Source organism: Schistocerca nitens, chromosome 1, assembly GCF_023898315.1.
Source record: "Schistocerca nitens isolate TAMUIC-IGC-003100 chromosome 1, iqSchNite1.1, whole genome shotgun sequence".
Taxonomy (NCBI): domain Eukaryota; kingdom Metazoa; phylum Arthropoda; class Insecta; order Orthoptera; family Acrididae; genus Schistocerca; species Schistocerca nitens.
This window is the reverse complement of record NC_064614.1, coordinates 208,544,386-208,566,531: the sequence shown is the minus strand read 5'-3', so window position 1 is coordinate 208,566,531 and position 22,146 is coordinate 208,544,386. Positions and strand designations below refer to the sequence as shown.

The following is a 22,146-nucleotide window of genomic DNA, read 5'->3' as shown; positions in this document are numbered from 1 at the left end:
CATAAGGATCTAAAAACAATGTGCACGGTTTACAGCATGCACAGCTAGCTAGCCTTTACCACTCAACTAGAAGTTTACGTCAATACCAGAAGGTGGTAGCGCAGTGCAGCAGACTTTAATCCCCATTTGCTTGCCATAAATCCTAGTCTACTCCCATGAAGAGAGTGAAATTTGGACCCATGTTGTGAAGACTTTGGCTGTGAATACTTCACAAGATAAAAGTGAATGCTAGCTAGCACTTGACATCATAGATTAAATCTCTGTAAGGAAAACGACTTGTTAAGGAACTAATTTTTTCTTTGTAAATTTGTGAATTAATCTCATAATATGGAGATCTCCCCATTGACTGTCCAATAGGAATGCAAATTCGTGTTAACAATACTACAGTGACATATTTGGTTATAGTTTATGATATACTGTATTATTTATAAATTATTTTATTTCTTTCCACTAGACCAGTTGCTGAACGGTTAACCAAGGGGTTTGGTGTGGAACCAGAGTCTTTTGATTTAGTAACCATTTACTTCAGTGACATTGTTGGTTTCACAGCTATGTCAGCTGAAAGCACACCCTTGCAGGTGAGTGTACTTAGGGTATTGTTCTGCATCTTTTACAGTATATAATTTTTCCTATGCAGCAGAGAAAAACTAATTTTGGATCGTGTATGATCCGACATTGACTTTAATTTTTATTTTTATTTCTGAACTGTGATAATCACAATTACTTCAGATCAACAAGGAGTTCAAGAACAAGATGCAGTGAATTTAAGTCTCGTGAAATGAGAGAAAAACGTTTTATCTTCAGTGAAAGGGAAGCTCAACAGAAATTAAAACTAATGTTATTTAAGACTACAAAAAACAAATCTGTTGAGTGCAATATGATAAGTCATTAAAGCTTTTTAGAGATTAAAAGGTTGAAGAATGGTCAAGGACCTCTCTTGAAGCCAGTTTCCTTTTTCCTCTTTAGATGGAAGAGAGTGAATAACTAAGAGTTACACATACAGTCACTTATCTCATGCAGGTTTCAGCATTCTGTATATGCACAACAAACACAAAACTTCAAATAAGAATACATTACCAGGGTCAGAATAACTAGTATCAGCCAGTAACTTCTACATAGTATACATACTGGTATTTATTTATTTGTGTTTCATCTGTTGATCACTTTTGAAGTATTAATGCTTACATTATGTAGACAAGTACGATTTATAAAAACATTTGATATTTATTTAAACATGTGGTATTATATCAGGCAAAAAACCTCTAATGATTTAAAATTTACACTATATATATAAATTTATGAGAAAATTGGTATTCACTTTCAGGGGGCAAAATTTTTAGTGTAACCAGCAGATGTTATAAAATCACATGAAATTATCCTAGTTTATTGAACAGTTTGTTCCTTCCACAGGAGGGAAGTCGAACAGATTGGATAAGGTCGACTTTTTCATTTTTACTCCCTGGCCAGACATGCATGCATACTACAAAAAGTTCTGTAATATTTTAAGGGAAGTCATTAAAATCCCCAAAAGAATGCTTGTCATGGCAGAAATTAATAATGGAAATCATAAGATTAAAACTATATTCGATATTGTCAAACAGTTTACAGGACAGCCAGTCAGTGTACAAGATACCATAACAAATTACATGACAATATTGCAACCAGTAATTCAAAAGTTGAGAATACTTTTAACAATCACTTTCTAAATGTATCAGCAAAAATAAGATCAAATGGATCAGTTAAAAATATATTCCATGAAACTTTAAGCAACTAGAAGTAGCACCAACATTTTTTATTGAAATTAATTGAGATACAAAAATTATTAAAAAAAAGACAAAATCTCATATGGTGTTGGAATTACAAATGGAATTCTGTAAAGTTACTCTATAACCAGTCAATGAAGGAAAATTGGAGGAAAAAATAGTGTAGTCACCAACTTTTCCAAAGCACTGGGAACGAGTGTCCTCAGACATACTAAAACTTCTGACTGGTGGGGTGCAAGTGCTGGGTTGGGATTGGTTTAAAGTTCAGTTTTTTATGTTTCTCTCAGATAACTCGAAAACCATGGCTTCTAGCAAAAATGTTTCCCAGTATAAAATTAAACTAAATTAAATTTCCTACATAAAAGTTTCTATTTACTTTTTCTTCAGCATAAATACTTCCTCAATCAGGGAATGGAAAAATTGCAGAATATTAAAAATTTGTTCTCACAGAAAAAAATTAATCTTTATCTTTAAATTAAATGGGTTAGAAACAAATATAAAATGTGTGTACCACATCTAAGTGCATTAGAGCTGTATTACGGGATAAATAGTGTTTTCAGGGCTTTAACAGGGAGGAGGGGGCAGATATGTGTGGTGGAAGTGCAAGCGAAGGTAGGTCATTGGATTATGTTCGTGCCACATCTAAGTGCAGTAGAGCTATATTAAGGGATAAATAGTGTTTTCAGGGCTTTAACAGGGTGGAGGGGGCAGATGTATGTGGTGGAAGTGTAAGTGAAGATAGGTCACTGGATTTTGTTTGTGCACTTTCCTCCTTCATTGTTCTGTAAACTGAAGGTTGAGCAGGTGATTCCCCCTTTTGTCTACCCCAGTACATCACAAAGAGCAACTACAGGGTGTTTCACAAAGTCATATGAGCCCTCCACATTGTGTCTTATCACAAAATGCATTATCACTACATGGAGTGCAGATAAGAGTTACTAATAACACTAATGCAGATAATGCATATGGAAAGAATCTACTTAAATCTCTAAACACAGTTCTACACTGCTGGAGGAGAAATTTATTCTTACTCATCCCATATGGTAGCTGCAGTGTTCTTCCAGGTTAAGGCAACTTCCCCACGTGGGTGCTCCTCATTTTTCAGTTTTCAGGCAGACTAACCTCCTCAACATTTCACGGAGCTCATGTTTGTATAGTTTAATCCATATTTACTTCTCACTATGTCCTCATCATCACTGGACTGTATATGACCTGTGCTCACTGTCGTACTGTCTTTGATCTTGTAGTCTCCCAGATACTTCCCCATTCATCTTCATCTCCCCTTGTCCTTACAACCGATGGATACCTTCTCATTCTGATTTGTGAATGAATTACTCTTCCTTTTTAAATTTCTCCAACGTCCCTTTTTCCTCCTCAAGAAAGGAAATAATAGCTCCACGAGCTGGGATAACTTCACAAACTTTTATGTGTGTCTATTAGCAGTACTAAAAATTTCACTTCTTGAATTTTATAATTTTCTCAACTGAATTTTTCTTTAGATACAGTACCATATATATATATCACTACAGGCAGTTCACATGTTATAGATATACATGGCTGTTTTCATTGATGGATTATCTTTACATGATCTTATCTGTTATTTATATACTGTAATAGTGAGTAGACTCACTGTGATACTGTGGAAATCTTGTGTACTGGATTCTAAAACACCTCTCACAAGCTAAGATCAAATGACTTCTTTATATTGAACGCTACAATGTTGTTGTTTTCTTGTCCGCCTGCTTAGCTGGGTGGTAACGTGCTCGCCTCCCACACAAGTGGGCCCGAGTTTGATTACGGGCCAGGTTGGAGATTTTCTCCACTCAGGCATTGGGTATTGTGTTGTCCTCATCATCATTTCATCCTCATCACAGGCACACAAGTCGCCCAATATGGCGTGACTGAAATAAGACTTGCACTTGGTGGCCAAACTTCCCCAGATGGGGCCTCCCGGCCAGCGATGCCATACGCTCATTTCCATTTTTTGTTGTTGTTGTTTTCTTGATGCTGCAAGAAGGAGATTTGTTACAAAATATGCATCCATGTACTTCAGGATTTTTGTTCCTTAACTTACTTTAGTTGTAAGGGCTCTGTGCCCCAATCTTTAAGAGCAGAACCCTTGTAGGATCGCATTGTTGTCCACCTGTCTGTCTGTCCAGCTGTTAAAAATTCTTTTTCTCAGGAACAGGTAGACATATCAAGTTCAGATTTATGTCACATATTAAGATCTATAGTCCTGCAGCAGTGTAAACATTTAAGCTTCTGAGTTAATTCAGTCAAAAGCACTGACATTTTTGCCATGTATTTTGAGACTCAAAAACTCACTCATCAAAACCTGTAAGGTACTTCCCATTGATGTAGAATCTTGAAATTTGGCAAGAAGCAACGTTTCACAGTACAAATAATGGAAAAAATCCAAAATTTGTTGATTTTTTGTTATGTCACACACAAAAAATTATTTCCTTTGTCATTTTTTATCCAATGCCAAACAAGAAAGAAAAAAAAACAGCAATTCTGTGTTCAGGTTGATGTGTTGCAGTGGTAAAAGTCCAATACAAGGAAGGAATAACTTTATTGCTCATACGACATGTTTTGGTATTTATCCATCATCAGATATCCAGGAGTGATTACTGCATGTAGATATGGCGTTTCAAATTATACGTGAAACAAACATCTGCAGACTAGTCTGTGATTAACTCCTGGATATTAACTCCTGGATATCTGATGATGAATAAATTCTGAAGTGCATCATATGTGCAATACAGTCATCCCTTGCCTGATATTTCACTTTAACCATTGTGACCCAGTCAGTTTGAATGGAGAACTACTGATTATTATAATACTGACTGCCTGCCTCGTGCATGACTGTATGTCACATTTGTGTTATTGAAATTAAAAGTCTCAAAAATCTTGGAATTCCTTGGACTGATATCTTGCTAGTATCATTTGTTGATAACAGGCAAAAATGGTCAATATTCTTGATTCCTAGCATAGATGAATTGCCTATACACATAATTAAGTTTGTAGGGAACCCACAGTGTGTAAGTCCTACTTGCACCTGGCCAATTTTCGTTTCATGTCCCATTTATTGTACTGCAGCAGCTCTCTAAAAACTGAAATATGTCAGTTGGTACAAAGAAACAAGCAGTCTTGGTTGCAGTGTTAAAATTGTTATTGCGTCCCAGTGATGCGTTCCTCCTTTATTTAGGCATCTTCGGATTGACTGATATTTGGTGGTGACAAGGGACAATTACCTGCTGGGATATTTTTAAACACAGTATCTCATATAACCTTTGCTACCAAATGTCATCCAATCCAAATATGCCTAAATAAAGGTGAAAAACACTGGGAACTAATAAAAAATTTTAACAGTGCAACCAAGACTGCTTATTTCTTAATATCATACGTACTGGTTGCTGTACCAACCCAAGAATGGAATGGAAAAAGTAAAACTAAGATACATTTTCTATGTGAAAACATCACTACATGCTGGTCATTTAAGTAACTAAGTTTACTTGGGACATATGATAATTATCTCTACATCTTTTGCTGTAATTATGTACATCTCTGTTCAACAAAACTGAAATGTTTATTTTTAAAAATATAATTGTTTCATATATATACATTGCAGGTAAAGTGTGTATTTTTCATTCTTTAAATTCATTTATGCATAATTGCCCTGATGATAGATTTTCAGTGCACCTAATAGCTCTGATCGGCATTTTCAGTAATCTACATATGCATATACTGGCTGCACTGCCCCATATTGGTATACAAATGAAAAGTGCTGATAAATAAAACCATAGATTATTTTTAATAATGTATCACTGTCAACAGTTTGGGACATTTCATGCAGGAGGAATATGTTTGTGCTTACTTTAACATATTTCATTTATTGATACTTACATGATATAAAACTCTCCACAATCTGTGCTATTTGAATCACATAAAAAACTGCATGGAGGTGTTTTTGTTATACTATATGTCCAGGTTTCCCATCTTTCTATTCACAGATAGCACATTGGAATAATGATTTCTTACATGCCCTTATGTGGCAAGCTTTTAGCTTAGTTGTATTGTCACTGGCTTTCCTAGGAAAATGCATAGGATGTTGAATAATGTTCATAGATGGTGCAGTTACAGCAAGTTCTTTGAATAGTTTATGTAAGTTTCTGCTAGATATAAAGGATTTTTATTTGGGTGTTTGCTCCTTGAAACTTTAAAGCATTTCTGTTACATTCTTGCCAGTCAAAAGTCTGTGACCATTCACAAAACTTTGTTTTGCTTTCACTTGAAATCCTCCTTTAAAATCCAAACTGATATGAATCCCACATATTTGAGTAGTATGTTTTGTAACCAACCAATTTCGTTCAGATACTGCAGTTTCTGCAGTGGTGCATTGAATCCACCTTGCTGATTAATGATGGGGAGTGGTGTGCTGTTCAGGCTGGATGAGAGTTTTAGGCACAATTATGTTTATCTTTTCCTTTGAACAAACAAAATGCCATAGATCTGGATTGAATTTCACCCAACATTGGTCCTATGCCAGACATGGTCGACGGCACTAAAACTGCTGTCATATTTCTAATATGGATTGAAATGATTGACCAAGCTGGGTGATGTTGGCCATTGGTGGAATCATTTGTAGTGGGCTCTATTGTGACTGTATCCTTAAGTATAGGTGTGCAGCGCAAGCTTTGGCTTGTATATCTCAGTGCCTCCTTGCAGTCTTTCAGACTTCAAGAGGAAGATTTGACTGCAGTAAGAAGCATTTGCTGGCTAGTGACAGACATTGGTCTATCAAATGGCAGAGGGGAGGGAGATACTCCAAAGGCAAAAATGAGAAGATATGATGAGGACTATTTATTGCTAGGCTTCACAAAAACTGCAATCAGTCATGAAGAACATCTGCAGTGTGTAATTTGTGTAACGATTTTAACTACTGATAGCATGAAGCCTAACAAATTAAAGAAACATCTTGAAACCAAATATCCTGAATTAACAAGAAAACCAAAAGAATTTTTTGTCAAGAAACTAAATGTTTTATTGTCTACCCAGAAGAACTTTGCTAAAATGAGGAATATGACTCCTAAGGCCATTTTAGCCTCTCGCCAGATTTCATGTAGGACCACTAAATGCAAGAAACCACACATACTAGCAGAAACTCTGATTTTAACAGCAGCAACTGGCATATTATCAACAGTGTTTGGTGATTCATTTGCTCAATAGCTGAAAATGGTTTCTCTCTGTAATGTCACAGTGTGTAGAAGACTTTTAAACATTTCTGACAATCTTCTAAAGCTGTTAATCAATAAACTGTGTAACAACTGTTCTGCACTTAAAGTAGACTGAAGCAACTGACATTCACAAAGATGTTGATTTGATTGCTTATATTCATTTCATTGATGAGTTTAACACTCAAGAGGAATTGATTTTCTGTGAGCAATACTGAAAACAGCTACAGCTCAAAACCTTTTTAACATGAGAAAAACTTTTTTTAAATCAAGCAGGATGATGTGGCATTGGAGTATGCAGAAATGGATCCCACTCATTGACTGGAATTCATGATGGATTGCAAGAAAAAGTTGAAGCTGTAGCTCCTGACAAATTGTGAACTCACCACCTGACACATCAGAAGGCTGTGGCCCTTAAAGAACCTAGCCCAACCCTTCATGAAGTGGAGCAAAGGGTTATAGAAACAGTTGATATTATTAAGGGAAAATCTATAAGTTCAAGGGTTTTTAAAGTGCTGTTTGAGGAGATGGGTGCTGAACACAGTCAACTGCTCTGTTTTTAGTAATGCTTGATGGCTTTTAAGGATTTGAGTTCTAAAAAGAGTGTTTGAATCGAGGAATTAGGTGTTGTTAAAGGAGAAATGTCACTCTGCAGCAGGCTGTTTCAGCAACAGAGATTTTCTATTGAAAATAGCTCACCTCACTGACACTCAGAAACTAACTATTCTTAACACTTCATTTCAAGGCATCAGGCGACTGTACTGTCTTGGAATGAAAAACTTAAGGTATTCATAAAGAAATTAGAGCTGTGGCAAAACCGAATGGAAAGTGCCATGCTAGGTACATTCCCTACTCTGATGTCACTGTTAGAGGACACAGGTAATCCAGTCCTTCCCATGGAGATAAAAGTTCACTTCAAAAATATTTCAGCAATGATTTCTAGAAATTTAATTGGATTAAAAATCAATTCCAAAGTGCTTTTGGACCATCATGTATAAGAGCAAGAACAACTTACTGATCTCACTTGTGATACTTCACTATGAGTAAATTTAATTAAGTGTCTTTATCAGAGATTTTCATACATATTAGCAAGGAATTACCTATGCTGAGCCAAAATTCAGTGAATATTCTGATTCCTTTTGCAAAAACATATGTGTTCAAGATTGGCTTTTCAGCATTGGCAGCTGTGGGCTTGAACTGCCATTCATGGCTAAATATAAGCAAAGAACTTTGAGTGTCTGTTTCTATTATTATATGACATCCTTGAAAACTATCTTCTTAAAAGTGAGCTCATCCATCACACTGAACTTCGTTATTTAAATTTTTAATGCTCTTGTAATCCATGTTTGTTGAATTGCAGACATTGTTCATTCTGCAGGTTTTTAACAAATCAAAACATGATAATAAATAATTTATTCCATATTTTTTTTAATAATAATTTATGAAGTTTTGGTTTCTGTTGCATAAAATTCTTCAAAACTGAATATGGTAAAACAAAGAATAAGACAAAGAAGATATAAAAAAATGATTATTTTTATTAATAAAATTGGCTAGGGAATGAATACTATTTTTTCTCATGAAGGGGGCCCAGCAGAAAAAGGCTTGAAAACTGTTGCACTAGACGAAAACAGAAGTTGGTCTAAAGAAACAGAGATTGTAGCATAATAGGTGTAAAACAAGGCATAGGACTATAGATAGAGAGATACTGAATGAAAAGGATTTGGTTGTCAAGAGGGCAATGCATGAAGCATTCAGTAACTATCATAGCAGAATATTTTAAAATGTTCTTTCACAAAATCCAAATAACTTCTAGTCTTATGTGAAGGCTGATAATGGTACCAAAGGTTAGTGTCCAATCCCTAGCAAATGAGACAGGAACTGAGATTGTGGGTAGCAAGGCAAAAGCTGAAATGCTTAACTCTATTTTCAAATGTTCCTCTATAAAGGAAAATTCAGGAGTATTGTCCCAATGTAATGCTTGTACCACTGAAAAGATGAGTGAAATCAGTATTAGTGTCAGCGGTGTTAAGAAACAGCTGAAACTGTTAAAATTGAACAAAGCTCCATGGCCTGATGGAATCCCTATCAGATTATATATTGAATGTGCAAATGAATTAGCTCCTCTTTTAACTGTAATCTATTTTAGATCCTTCAAACAAAAAACTGTGCCCAGTAGTTGAGAGAAAGCACAGGTAACATCTCTCTACAAGAAGGGTCGTAGAAGTGGTCTACAAAACTACTGTCAACGATCTTTGACAGTTATTTGTTAAAGAATCTTAGAAAATTTTCTGAGCTCAAACATAATGAGGTATCTTGATTAGAATGACCTCCTACATGTCAGCCAGCATGGATTCTGAAAACATCGGTCATGTGAAACCCAACTTGCACATTTCTCACCTGGTATATTGAAAGCTTTGGATCAAAGCAGTCAGATAGGTGCAGTACATCTTTATTTATGAAAAGCATTTGATTCAGTACCACACATACACTTATTGTCAAAAGTTCAGTAATATTATGTATAAGGTGAATTTTGTGACTGGATTGAGGACTTTTTGGTAGGGAGGACACAACATTTTATCTTGGATGGAGAGTAATGCTAAGATGTAGAAGTAACTTCAGGTGTGCCCCAGGTAAGTGTGTTGGGACTGTTGCTCTTCATGTTGTATATTAATATTAATAGCTACCTTAGACCTTTTGCAGAAAATGCCGTGATATATAATAAAGTACAGTCTGAAAAAAGTGACATAAATATTCATTCATATCTTGATAAGATTTCTAAGTGGTGCAATGATTGGCAGCTTGCTATAAATGTTCGGGAATTTAAAACTGTGCACTCCACAAAATCAAGATAAAAAGTATTTTATGACATAATATTAATACAGTTTATTGGTAGAGTACTGTGGAAGTGCAATCAGCATATAAAGGAGACTGCTTACAAATCACTCATGCAACCCATTCTAGAATATTGCTCAAGTGTGTGGAACCTGTAACAAGTAGGACTAACAGGGGATATTGAATGTATACAGAGAAGGTAAGCACAAATAGTTACAGGTTATTTGACCCATGGGAGAGTGTTACAGAGATGCTGAACTAACTGGCAGACTCTTGGAGAGAGATGTAAACTCTCCAAAGAAAGTCTACTAACAAAGTTTCAAGAACTGGCTTTGAATGATGCCTTTAAGAATATGCTACAACCTCCTACATATCACTCATATAGGGATCACGAGGATAAGATTGTAATAATTGCAGCACACACACGGGCATTTGAACAATCATTCTTCCTGCCCTCCATACATGAATGGAATGAGAAGAAAGCCTAATAACTGGTACAGTGCGATGTATCCTCATCCATGCATTTCATGGTGGTTTTGGAGAGTATGGATGTAGATGGAGTGTAGATGTAGGTCATAATAATATCCAATATTTGTGGATGGTTGGTTCTCTGTGAAACTGGAGAAATTCCATATCAGTCTCAATCCAACTTTGGTCGGATAAAGGGCACTGGAAAGGATGGAAGAAAATTTTCCTGTGCTCAACCAATCATTGAATTACAGCCTTTTATTTTTACCTACAACTCAGTCTATGTGATTATGCCAGTCAATGGGATCACTTCTGTGTTCAGTAAATATACAGAATTTTTCCCTTTTTTCTTTTTAAGCTTCATTGTATAAGCTTTGTATATGGTTAACGCAGACAGTAATTCTGTCTTTGCAGGTGGTGAATTTTCTAAATGATCTTTACACATTGTTTGATCGAATCATACGAGGATATGACGTCTATAAAGTGGAGACTATTGGTGATGCATACATGGTGGTAAGTATTGATTGCTATATCAAACACACTCCTGTTATAATTATTTTGAGTAGCACATTTGATTAGATTGCATGTTTAATCAACTGAGCTTCTGATGGTTTCTCTAACTAGTCCACAATAACATTCTCAACAGCACTCTGGATCCTTTCCATGCTACTGTAATTTGTCAGCTCACTGGAAATAAAATCTCAGCTAAGTAAGTGAGTTGCTCTAGAAAAATATAGTCTAAATATTACTGGCATAGCCATAGAAGTGGATTAAGTTGAGAAGCAAAGAATGTTTTGAGATAGCCTTATTTCTACCTGACAGTTAAGTATTGTTAATCTCACTTGAAAATACTGTCAAGAGACAGTCAGTGTTTCAATTGTGCTGTTACTGTTAATCTTTGTGGTGTAAACATTAGGGCTGAGAATAAGATTAAGTTTCCTTGTGGTGACTGAAGTACTATTTCTGATTTTAATCCAATAATTTTTCTTTTGAGAACATATGTAGTGTCCTTCATATGCTTTGATGAAGACACTATTTTGTTAGATTTTTTTAAGAGCAAGTTTTTAAGTTAGTGAGTAAATATGCTGAAGAAGGCTGTCAGAAATTGCTTAACTCTTTTAAATAATTCACTGTACAGGGACTTGTAACTATTAATTTCCTTTGGCATATACAGGGTGTTTCAAAAATGACCGGTATATTTGAAACGGCAATAAAAACTAAACGAGCAGCGATAGAAATACACCGTTTGTTGCAATATGCTTGGGACAACAGTACATTTTCAGGCAGACAAACTTTCGAAATTACAGTAGTTACAATCTTCAACAACAGATGGCGCTGCGGTCTGGGAAACTCTATAGTACGATATTTTCCACATATCCACCATACTCGAAACCTTTGACAACGTGTCTGGCGGAATGGCTTCACATGCAGATGAGATGTACTGCTTCAGCTGTTCAATTGTTTCTGGATTCTGGCGGTACACCTGGTCTTTCAAGTGTCCCCACAGAAAGAAGTCACAGGGGTTCATGTCTGACGAATAGGGAGGCCAATCCACGCCGCCTCCTGTATGTTTCGGATAGCCCAAAGCAATCACACGATCATCGAAATATTCATTCAGGAAATTAAAGACGTCGGCCGTGCGATGTGGCCGGGCACCATCTTGCATAAACCACGAGGTGTTCGCAGTGTCGTCTAAGGCAGTTTGTACCGCCACAAATTCACGAAGAATGTCCAGATAGCGTGATGCAGTAATCGTTTCGGATCTGAAAAATGGGCCAATGATTCCTTTGGAAGAAATGGCGGCCCAGACCAGTACTTTTTGAGGATGCAGGGACGATGGGACTGCAACATGGGGCTTTTCGGTTCCCCATATGCGCCAGTTCTGTTTATTGACGAAGCCGTCCAGGTAAAAATAAGCTTCGTCAGTAAACCAAATGCTGCCCACATGCATATCGCCGTCATCAATCCTGTGCACTATATCGTTAGCGAATGTCTCTCGTGCAGCAATGGTAGCGGCGCTGAGGGGTTGCCGCGTTTGAATTTTGTATGGATAGAGGTGTAAACTCTGGCGCATGAGACGATACGTGGACGTTGGCGTCATTTGGACCGCAGCTGCAACACGGTGAACGGAAACCCGAGGCCGCTGTTGGATCACCTGCTGCACTAGCTGCGCGTTGCCCTCTGTGGTTGCCGTACGCGGTCGCCCTACCTTTCCAGCACGTTCATCCGTCACGTTCCCAGTCCGTTGAAATTTTTAAACAGATCCTTTATTGTATCGCTTTTCGGTCCTTTGGTTACATTAAACCTCCATTGAAAACTTCGTCTTGTTGCAACAACACTGTGTTCTAGGTGGTGGAATTCCAACACCAGAAAAATCCTCTGTTCTAAGGAATAAACCATGTTGTCTACAGCACACTTGCACGTTGTGAACAGCACACGCTTACAGCAGAAAGACGACGTACAGAATGGCGCACCCACAGACTGCATTGTCTTCTATATCTTTCACATCACTTGCAGCGCCATCTGTTGTTGAAAATTGTAACTACTGTAATTTCGAAAGTTTGTCCGCCTGAAAATGTACTGTTGTCCCAAGCATATTGCAACAAACGGTGTATTTCTATCGCTGCTCGTTTAGTTTTTATTGCCGTTTCAAATATACCGGTCATTTTTGAAACACCCTGTATTAGTCAAACCAGATGTTGTTGTCACCATAGCCCACAATCTATTACAGAGTCAACCATGGGATTCATTTCAATAAGCAATTCTCTCTTCTGCTTTAACAAACATTGTTTTCTATCTTGTGTTTCCACCATAAAATGGTACTGATTGTGGAGGTTTACCAAATGCTGTCAGTCGTAATATCTAATAGGATATTTTTCAAGTTTTGTACAAACTTTGCAGTAATTATCTCTGCTATTAACCATAATTTATTACAGACCTCGGGAGTAGTTTTTAATGACTGGAAGTCAGCAAAGACATGTCCTGGTAGAAGTTGTTATGTAGCAGTGTTAATCCACAAAACTACTGCCCCATACCTATGTTGTTGGTATGTTGTGAAATTGACTTCTGCAAATTTAAAGCACAGCACAACACTCGCACCTACTACAGAAGAAAATGTTTATACAAGGATCTTGGCAGATTTGAAACGGAATTGAAGGATTTTTTGTCTGCTAAACACAAGACTACTCAACTGATGCTGAAATTCTTCAGGATATTGGTCATACATTCAGTGCTTTGTATGATAAATTATTAATCAGGACTTTTCATTGTTATTGGTGATAATATGAAGAAAAGAGGGAGAGGCTTATGAAATTTCAGTGTAATTAAAAAACATTTAACTGGCTCTAAATAAAGAAATATACAAAGTTGTTCACTGCACCAAACATAAAATTTAACTAAAGTAGAGTGAGTCAGCCATGAGATATAATTCCTTGGCAGTAACAATACATGGGGGCTTTATTCTGTCAGCCTTATGTCATGAAATTTTGAACTCAATAATGAGGCACAGAATAATAGAGTGCAGACAATAGCTGAGGCACTGGTGGGCACATTTCCTTCCAAAGCATTGTCTGTTTCTGTAGTATGAATTACAGTACATTGCAAACATCATAAAATCTAAAATACATACAGTCAGTTATGTTTATAATAAGAAAGTTCATTCAGTCATTTATATGAGTAAGATATATACACGTATGTATACACATAATGTCCCATGCTTCATAATGTTAAGATATTTTAACTGTGCCCATTTGATCACAAAAATTCCGAAATGTAAAAAAAAAGAGAGAGAGAGAGAGGATTGGAATCTGCTCACTTCCAGGTAACTATACATTGTGTGGAAATATGCTTAGCAGTACAGAAAGTTCCATGAACATTGGCACTACTTCTCTTTTTTCACTTAAAGTACACTATCTCTCTCTCTCTCTCTCTCTTTCTTTCTCTCCACTACACATACACACATAAGGGGAGGGTGAAGAAGTAAAGGAAGAGAGACAGGTGTTCTCAGTGGCAGTAGTTAAATGAGTCACTGTTGTTGTGGCACATCATCTTCTGAAACTAGATGGCTGAGTTCGAAGTTAGCTGAGGTCATTTATGTGGATGAACATTAGTCCTCATCTCCACACATATTCTAGAAAAGCAATTTTAGTACAAGTGGTATATGACTTTTGTGGCTTTCCTGTATTTTATTGGGTAGGAAATGCGTGAGACTGCACCAGTGTGAGAGGCGATGGATGGGGGTACTGGACAAGTGTTTCTCTGGAGTCAGCAGGGCAATGGTGTATTGTGTGCAGGGCAGGGAGAAGGGTGATATTCAGATGAGCTAGGACTCTGGATTGATTGAGTTATCAACAGAATACTACTTTGGGTGATGAGTATAGCATTTTGGTAAGATATCCTTCATTTCGTTGTATGATTAAGTATATTTGAAGCTGTGGTGTGCTGTTACATTGGTAAAGGAACCACTTATCATTCAGATGCAGATGTTAGGTATTTTTGTTTATTGTTTATAGAGGCACCATTTTTAGTTTGTTGAGGTGTATAAGTAGATACAGAAGCAAAGGATATGCATGGACATGTGAGGCGGTTTACTTTGCTTCGTAATGTAAATTGCAAACTTTTTCAGGTACAAGACCATATTTGCAATGGTGTAGCCCAAAAGTGTGGTTTTAGTTGTACTGCCCACTTTCGTCACATCAAATATTTTAGAGGAAAGTTAAATTAATATTTTTGGTACATAGTATCTTGTGAATACACTGCCTGACAAAAATGTTAAGCACCCTGAAGGGAAGGAAGAAATGAAATGTATTGAAAGGGTATGTAATTTTATTTCAGTGATTATGAAGTCTAGTCAAATTTACAAACAACTTGGCAGAATGAGCCCATTTATTAGTTGAATCCCCTCTGGCCTGAAATCATGCACTGAACTGGTTGGGAAGGGTATCAAAAACTGTTGCACTGCCTCCTGTGACAAGCTGGTCCACAACTGTTTTAACTGATTTTCAGTATCCTGGATACTGGCACTGAGGTGGATTTGTCCTAGCTAGTCCCATACAGGTTCTATCAGAGACAGATCTGGGGATCTTGATGGCCATGTGAGCATCTCACTATCATGCAGAGAGTTCAACACACGCCATGTGTGGACGAGCACTGCCTGTTAAAAAATGGTACCAGAATGCTGTCACCTCAGAGTGAACATGTGAGGATGCAGGATGTCTGTGATGCAATGTTGTGCCATCAGAGTTTCCCCAGTCACTACCAGCCATGCTGAAGTTATACCTGCTGGCTCACTACACCTTGATGTCAGAAGTAACACAGCTATAACTCCAAATCATTGGAAGAATGGGACCTCTCCCCAGGTCACTGCCATACTCACCCATGATTGCCATCAGGTGTTGAGCAGAACCATGAATCATCACTGAAAACAATGCAGGACCACTCATCATCAGTGCATGTTTCCCAGTCATGACACTACTCCAAACACAGCCTTCATGTTGTGGTATTAACAGCAGCCTACAAATGGTATGATAATTCTCTAGTCTGGCTGTCTAGTCTCTGACCAATGATGTGGGATGACATATTGTTGCAGAGAGTCCACTACTTGAACTCGGATGGCAGGCACAGGTGTGAAGTAATTATAATGTGCCTGTTGCACAATATGGCAGTCTTCCCAGATGGGGGGGTCAGACATGGTTGGCAAGAATTGTGATGGTGAGTATGCCTGCGCTTACATTCCCAGCAGTCTGACATCTGAATGCCTCATAAATCCTGATACTGCACAGTTTGAGCAGCTGGCCGAATGGAGATCCACAAATGAGGCCCTTACAAAATCTGTCAGGTGGTGATAATGCAGTCACACATGAGTATGTGCCATATCCATGTACTTCACAGTGATCATTCAATGTGTGATGCTGTTCATACTCCTTATATACCCTACCAGGTCTGGAAGCAACACTAAACATGAAAATCACAAGTACGCACTGATGACTGTTAACATATCACACAGAATTGGAACTCTAATCATTAACATACCTATCAATGGTGTGTCTGTTTATAAAGTTATGTCCAGCCGAAGACTTCTGGGTGCTTCACTCTTTTGTCAGACATTCTATATTACTGTGAACTAATGACAAAATACATTCAACTATTTGTCTCTCTAGGTATCAGGTCTTCCCCTACGAAATGGTGATCGCCATGCGGGAGAGATTGCATCCATGTCTCTAGAGCTTTTAGAAGCAGTGAAGCACCACGAGATTGCTCATCGACCAAATGATGTTCTTAAACTTAGAATAGGTGTACATACAGGTAGGTAGCAATAATTTAGTTGACATTAATTTTGTAATGTCAGTGGAGGGCATATTAGTATAAATTAATTTATATTCTTAAATGATGTGCCTCTGGGTGTTTTGCTGAGTTGTATTTTGATGACTGACCCAGCTGTCTTCTTCATGTGCAGTGAGTTTTGCTCTTATGTGTATTCACTGCCTGGACTCCAAGCCGACTGTGAACTACTGTTTGTCTTGCACCACTATTTACAAATAACTTTGATTCTAGTTGCCCACTAAGTCCTTTGATGCTTTTCTGTTTTTTAGAGCTTTTATTGGAAAATAAGTAAGAAACACTCCCCACTTCCACATACTCTTAAAAATAGCTAAGTTGTCCTGGCTGTCTACAGTGTCGTGACCCCTGCTGAGATGCTGTGCCAGGACAACATAGTTAGCCAGGAGATTGTAGCCATGCATGTAAATCTCTCTAAGACTTCCCAAGATGGAATATAACAGCCATCTACCAGAATATGATATTACTTATGAAGTACGGGAGACACTAAGCAGCAGATAGGCATATAAAAAAGGCTATTACTGTCTCAGACATACTTACATTAGAAAACCAGTAAAGTAAATTGTCCCTCCCTCTTCTGCGCCTCCCTCCCTCCCCCCTCCCTCTCTGTCTGTCTGTCTCTCTCTCTGTGTGTGTGTGTGTAATGCTATAATGCAGAGGGTATGGAGCCACCAGTCTCTTAGGAACAAAATTAACAGGATATTTAAATGTGCAAAATAATCATATATGAAAGGCTCAGAAAAAATGACTATGTGCAGAAGAAGAGTTAGTAATTTTGCTGAAATAAAAATTTATTGCATAAATCTAGACAAGGGAGATGGGTAAAAAGTGTGAAGATAAGAGCACACCAGGAGTACATCAAAAGTTTGAATAGTTGTCCTTAGCATGACATAATAAATAAAAGGAATAGTTTTATCAGGAAGAAGCAGGTGATCCAAGAATACTGTCAGTGTTTAATTACAGAGAATAGAATGACTTTGAAGTTAGAATGCATGGTTTCTCCATTTACAAGAAAGGCAGTGAGCAGACTTTACTGTCACACCCATGCACTATGTTCTAAATGTAGGCTATGGTGATGGTGATTGATGAAGTGCATGTTTGACAAGTATTTCATTTTATTTGCCACAAGTGAGTGCTTGACCAAATCACAGTGATTTCAGTTTGTAACATTTCCACACTGATGATCACATGACTGCTATAATGAGCATTAGCACAAGTTCTGTTCAAGCATTGTTTTGGAGGGTATACGAGTTCTGTTCAAAAAATTCCGGAACATTTGTAATGTCACCAATGGTGTGTTGGAGCAAAATGCGGCTGGCGTTCCTGGCACACACTTTTGTTTAATGTCTAACTGCTGGAAGTTTCACTGTTGTATGTCTGTTAGTTACTGTTCAGTGCTGCATTGAGTAGAATGTTGTGTCGCACAGTTTTCGAATTTTGAGATGGCAGAGTTAGAGGAGCAGCGCATCTGCATTAAATTTTGCATGAAACTCAAAAAAACCTTTACAGAGACACACCAAATGATGCATAAAGCCTCTAGTGATGAGTGCTTAAGCCATAATTGGTGTTACGAATTGTTCACGTGGTTTAAAAATGGCCTCATTCAGGACACATGCTCATGTCAGGAATGTCAATTACTGGTGCATCACTATTAGGAAAAAATGAAATCATAGTGCTGTCCCATCCTCTGTACTTTCCAGACTTGGCCCCTGCGAACCTTTTTTTTTTATTTCCAAAGTTGAAAACCCCCTTGAAAAGACGAAGATTTTCAATGCTAGATGAGATAAAAGAAGATTTGCAGACAGCACTTTGTGCGATCCAGCAAGGGACGTACACAATTGTTTCTGGAAGTGGAAATGGCATTGGAAGCAGTGTATCAATTGTCGACAGGAGTATTTTGAAGGAGACTGTTATAACCTTTAATCACTAAAAAATTGCGTGGATATACAAACGTAGAAACAATAGCTGGTTACATACTACCAATTCCGTATCGGTCATTCGACTGCCGTGCCGTGACATGCGGCCGGCGCCGTCCGTAGCTAGGTGGCGCTCCCGCGCTCAGCCGAGTTGCGGAGCGCCTCTATCGCCGTTTGTGCGTACTGAAATGGCGGCACTCTTAAATGTCGTGGCACTGTCACAACACTTTCCCCCCCTTGAAAAAAAACATTCACTTCCTGGGAGACACGGACAGCGCGGAGACATCCGTGGCCTCTCGGAAGGTCCCGAGAAGATCCCGTGGAGAAACACGAGAGTACAGTCGAAAATGTCCAGGACGGAAGCCCGTGCATGGAACTTGTCTCCTGGACGAGATGATGGGTGAAAACTCCGGAGCAGCATCCATAGGAGTCGTGGACCTGGGGGTGTGCTCCAGCGAGATGGGTCCCGGAGAAGGCGGCGTCGCGACTGGGGCTGGTTCCGGCGGACTCGGAAGCGGTAGCGACGTCGGCTGCAGCAACACGTACGGGAGATCGGCAGCAGCGACAGGACTAGCTTCTCGGGTTGGTGGAAGCGAAGGAAGGGGCGGTGGCACCGGCATGGCCACCACTCGTGGGCGTATCTGATCATAATGGCGAACAACCGTGCCGTCGTCCGTACGTATTTCACAAAGCCGGCGGCCGCGAAGAGCCTTGACCACCCCTGGAATCCATTTAGGGGGAGATCCATACCCTCGTGCCCACACGTCGGTGCCCACCGAGTATTTTCCCGCACGAGGGGACACAGTACAAGGTCTGACGGGGTGAAGCAGGTGCAGTAGCGTGCGCGGTTGGTGGCCATGCAAGAGTTCAGCAGGGCTGTGATCACCCAGAGACGTGAAGCGATAAGAACTCAGAAAATGCAACAGAGCACAATTTGTGGAAAAATCACTAAGGAATTTTTTCATCTGGCTTTTGAAAGTGCGGACAAGGCACTCGACCTCCCCATTCGATTGCGGATGGAAGGGCGGTGCTGTAACATGATGAATGCCGTGTCCAGTACAAAAATCACAGAAGGCCTGCGAAGAGAACTGAGGGCCATTGTCCGTGACGATCGTGGATGGAAGACCTTCTAGCGCAAAGATTTTGGACAAAGCCAGCGTCATCGCCGCAGTGGTGGGCGACGGACATCGAACAACAAATGGAAACTTCGAGAAGGTGTCAATCAACAGCAGCCAATAAGTGCCGAGGAAGGGGCTGGCAAAGTCAGCGTGCACCCGTTCCCATGGCTGCGCCGGGTCAGGCCACGGAGAGGGCATTGTATGGGGTGCAGCCAGTTGTTGAGCACACTGACCACACGCAGCGACCATGTGGGCAATGTCCGAATCAATACCAGGCCAATAAACGTGCCTGCGGGCCAGGGACTTAGTCCGAGAAATCCCCCAATGGCCTTCATGCAACAGTTTGAGAACATCTTTGCGAAGAGAGGCTGGCACCACGACCCGTGGAGATGCGCCATCCGTGGCCAGAAGAACAACACCATCACGAACAGACAGACGAAGGCGCAAGGCATGGTAGTTGCGAAGGGGATCCGATGCCTGGCCCTTGGTCCTGTCTGGCCAACCCCGTTGATTAAAACCGATCACCTGACGCAGGACCGGGTCCCGCGCAGTAGCTGACGCGACCTGCGAACCTGTAAGCAGAAAACCCTCGACCGCACGACGTTCTGCCTCATCAATGTGGAAACAGAGTAGTTCATCTTGATCAAAAACTGGGTCAGGGCCCATCGGCAAACGCGACAACGCGTCAGCGTTGGCGTGCTGGGCCGTGGGGCAATAGTGAATCTCATAGTGAAAATGAGACAAGTATAAGGCCCAACGTTGCAGGCGGTGAGCTGCCTTATCCGGAAGCGACGCCGATGGGCTGAACAGAGAGACCAGCGGCTTGTGGTCGGTGATGAGGTGAAACTTAGAACCATACAAAAAAACGCTGAACTTTTTTAGAGCATAAAAGATAGCGAGCACCTCCTTTTCGATTTGAGAATAACGCTGTTGTGCATCGTTGAGGGTCTTGGAAGCATAGGCGATGGGTTGTTCCGACCCATCCTCATACCGATGGGCGAGAACAGCCCCTAGGCCATACTGGGACGCGTCAGTCGACAGAACCAAGTGCTGACCCGGACGGAATGTGGCAAGACAAGGTGCCGACTGCAAATGAGCCTTCAGGCGGACAAAAGCCTGCTCACACTCGTCGGACCAACAGAAAGGAAAGTTTTTGCGTAACAGCTGATGCAGAGGATGAGCTACCGCCGCGGTGGATGGAATGAATTTGTGATAATAAGTAATCTTGCCTAGAAACGCCTGAAGTTCTTTTACCGTAGACGGCCGGGGTAGAGCGGTAATGGCCGCAACTTGCTGACGTAGAGGACGTATACCCTCACGGGACAAGTGGAAACCAAGATACACGATGGAGGGTTGGAAGAACTGTGACTTGTCCAGATTGCACTTCAACCCAGCCGAATGCAGAACCCGAAACAGTGAACGCAAATTGCGAAGGTGCTCCTCAGTGGAGGCCCCCGTGACAACAATGTCATCCAGATAGTTTATGCAGCTGGGAACGGAAGCCGTGAGCTGTTCCAAAAACCGCTGAAAAATGGCCGGCGTGCTAGCGACACCAAACTGTAACTGCTGGTACTGATACAACCCACAAGGAGTGTTGATGACGAGAAATTCCTTGGAAGACGCATCCAACGTCAACTGATGGTACGCCTCCGATAAATCAAGTTTGGAAAAGAACTGGCACCCAGCGAGCTTGGTAAATACCTCCCCAGGACGGGGAAGAGGATAAGTGTCAATGAGGCTCTGAGCATTGACAGTGGCTTTAAAATCACCACACAATCGCAGACTCCCGTTTGGTTTAGAAACCACCACGATTGGCGATGCCCATTCGCTGGAGGTAACAGGAAGGAGAATCCCTGAAGCTGTTAATCTGTCTATCTCAGCCTTGACAGGTGCACGCAACGCCACCGGAATAGGGCGTGCCTGGAAAAAATTAGGGCGAGCTGTAGGTTTAAGAGCAATGTGGGCTTCAAAATCCTTGGCACGACCCAGACCAGCAGAGAACATGGACGAGAATTCAGAACACAATCCATCCAGCTGTTGATACGGAATATCCTCAGATATGAGGTGCACATCATCATCAATGGAGAACCCGAACAACTGGAAAGCATCAGAACCGAACAGGTTTTCAGTGCCCACATGATCCACCACATAAAACGTGAGGGGCCGAACAACAGACTTGTAGGCAGTGGAAGCATCAAACTGGCCAACGATAGGAATTTTCTGTTTATTGTAAGTTCTCAGATTTCACGTAACTGGAGACGAGGGAGGGGAGCCCAACTCCAAATACGTGCGAGAATTAATGAGAGTTACTGCAGAGCCAGTGTCCACTTGCATGCGAATGTCTTTATCCAGAACACAAACAGTAACAAACAACTTATTTGTTTGAGAAAGCACACAGTTAACATCCATGTCCGATGCCTCGTCCTCGTCGACAGGAACTTTAGGGGACTGACACACAGAAGCAATGTGGCCTTTTTTC

At 40.0% G+C, this 22,146-nt stretch overlaps 1 protein-coding gene across 1 annotated transcript in view; it reads left to right on the top strand.

Moving 5' to 3' along the window:
- Nucleotides 1–22,146, top strand: part of LOC126245965 (receptor-type guanylate cyclase Gyc76C-like) — a 228,709-nt gene that overhangs the window by 187,890 nt on the left and 18,673 nt on the right. The window contains exons 15-17 of the mRNA XM_049948359.1: nucleotides 455–578; nucleotides 10,712–10,810; nucleotides 16,456–16,600. Coding sequence (XP_049804316.1) covers nucleotides 455–578; nucleotides 10,712–10,810; nucleotides 16,456–16,600 — 368 coding nt within the window. The remainder of the gene's footprint in view (nucleotides 1–454; nucleotides 579–10,711; nucleotides 10,811–16,455; nucleotides 16,601–22,146) is intronic.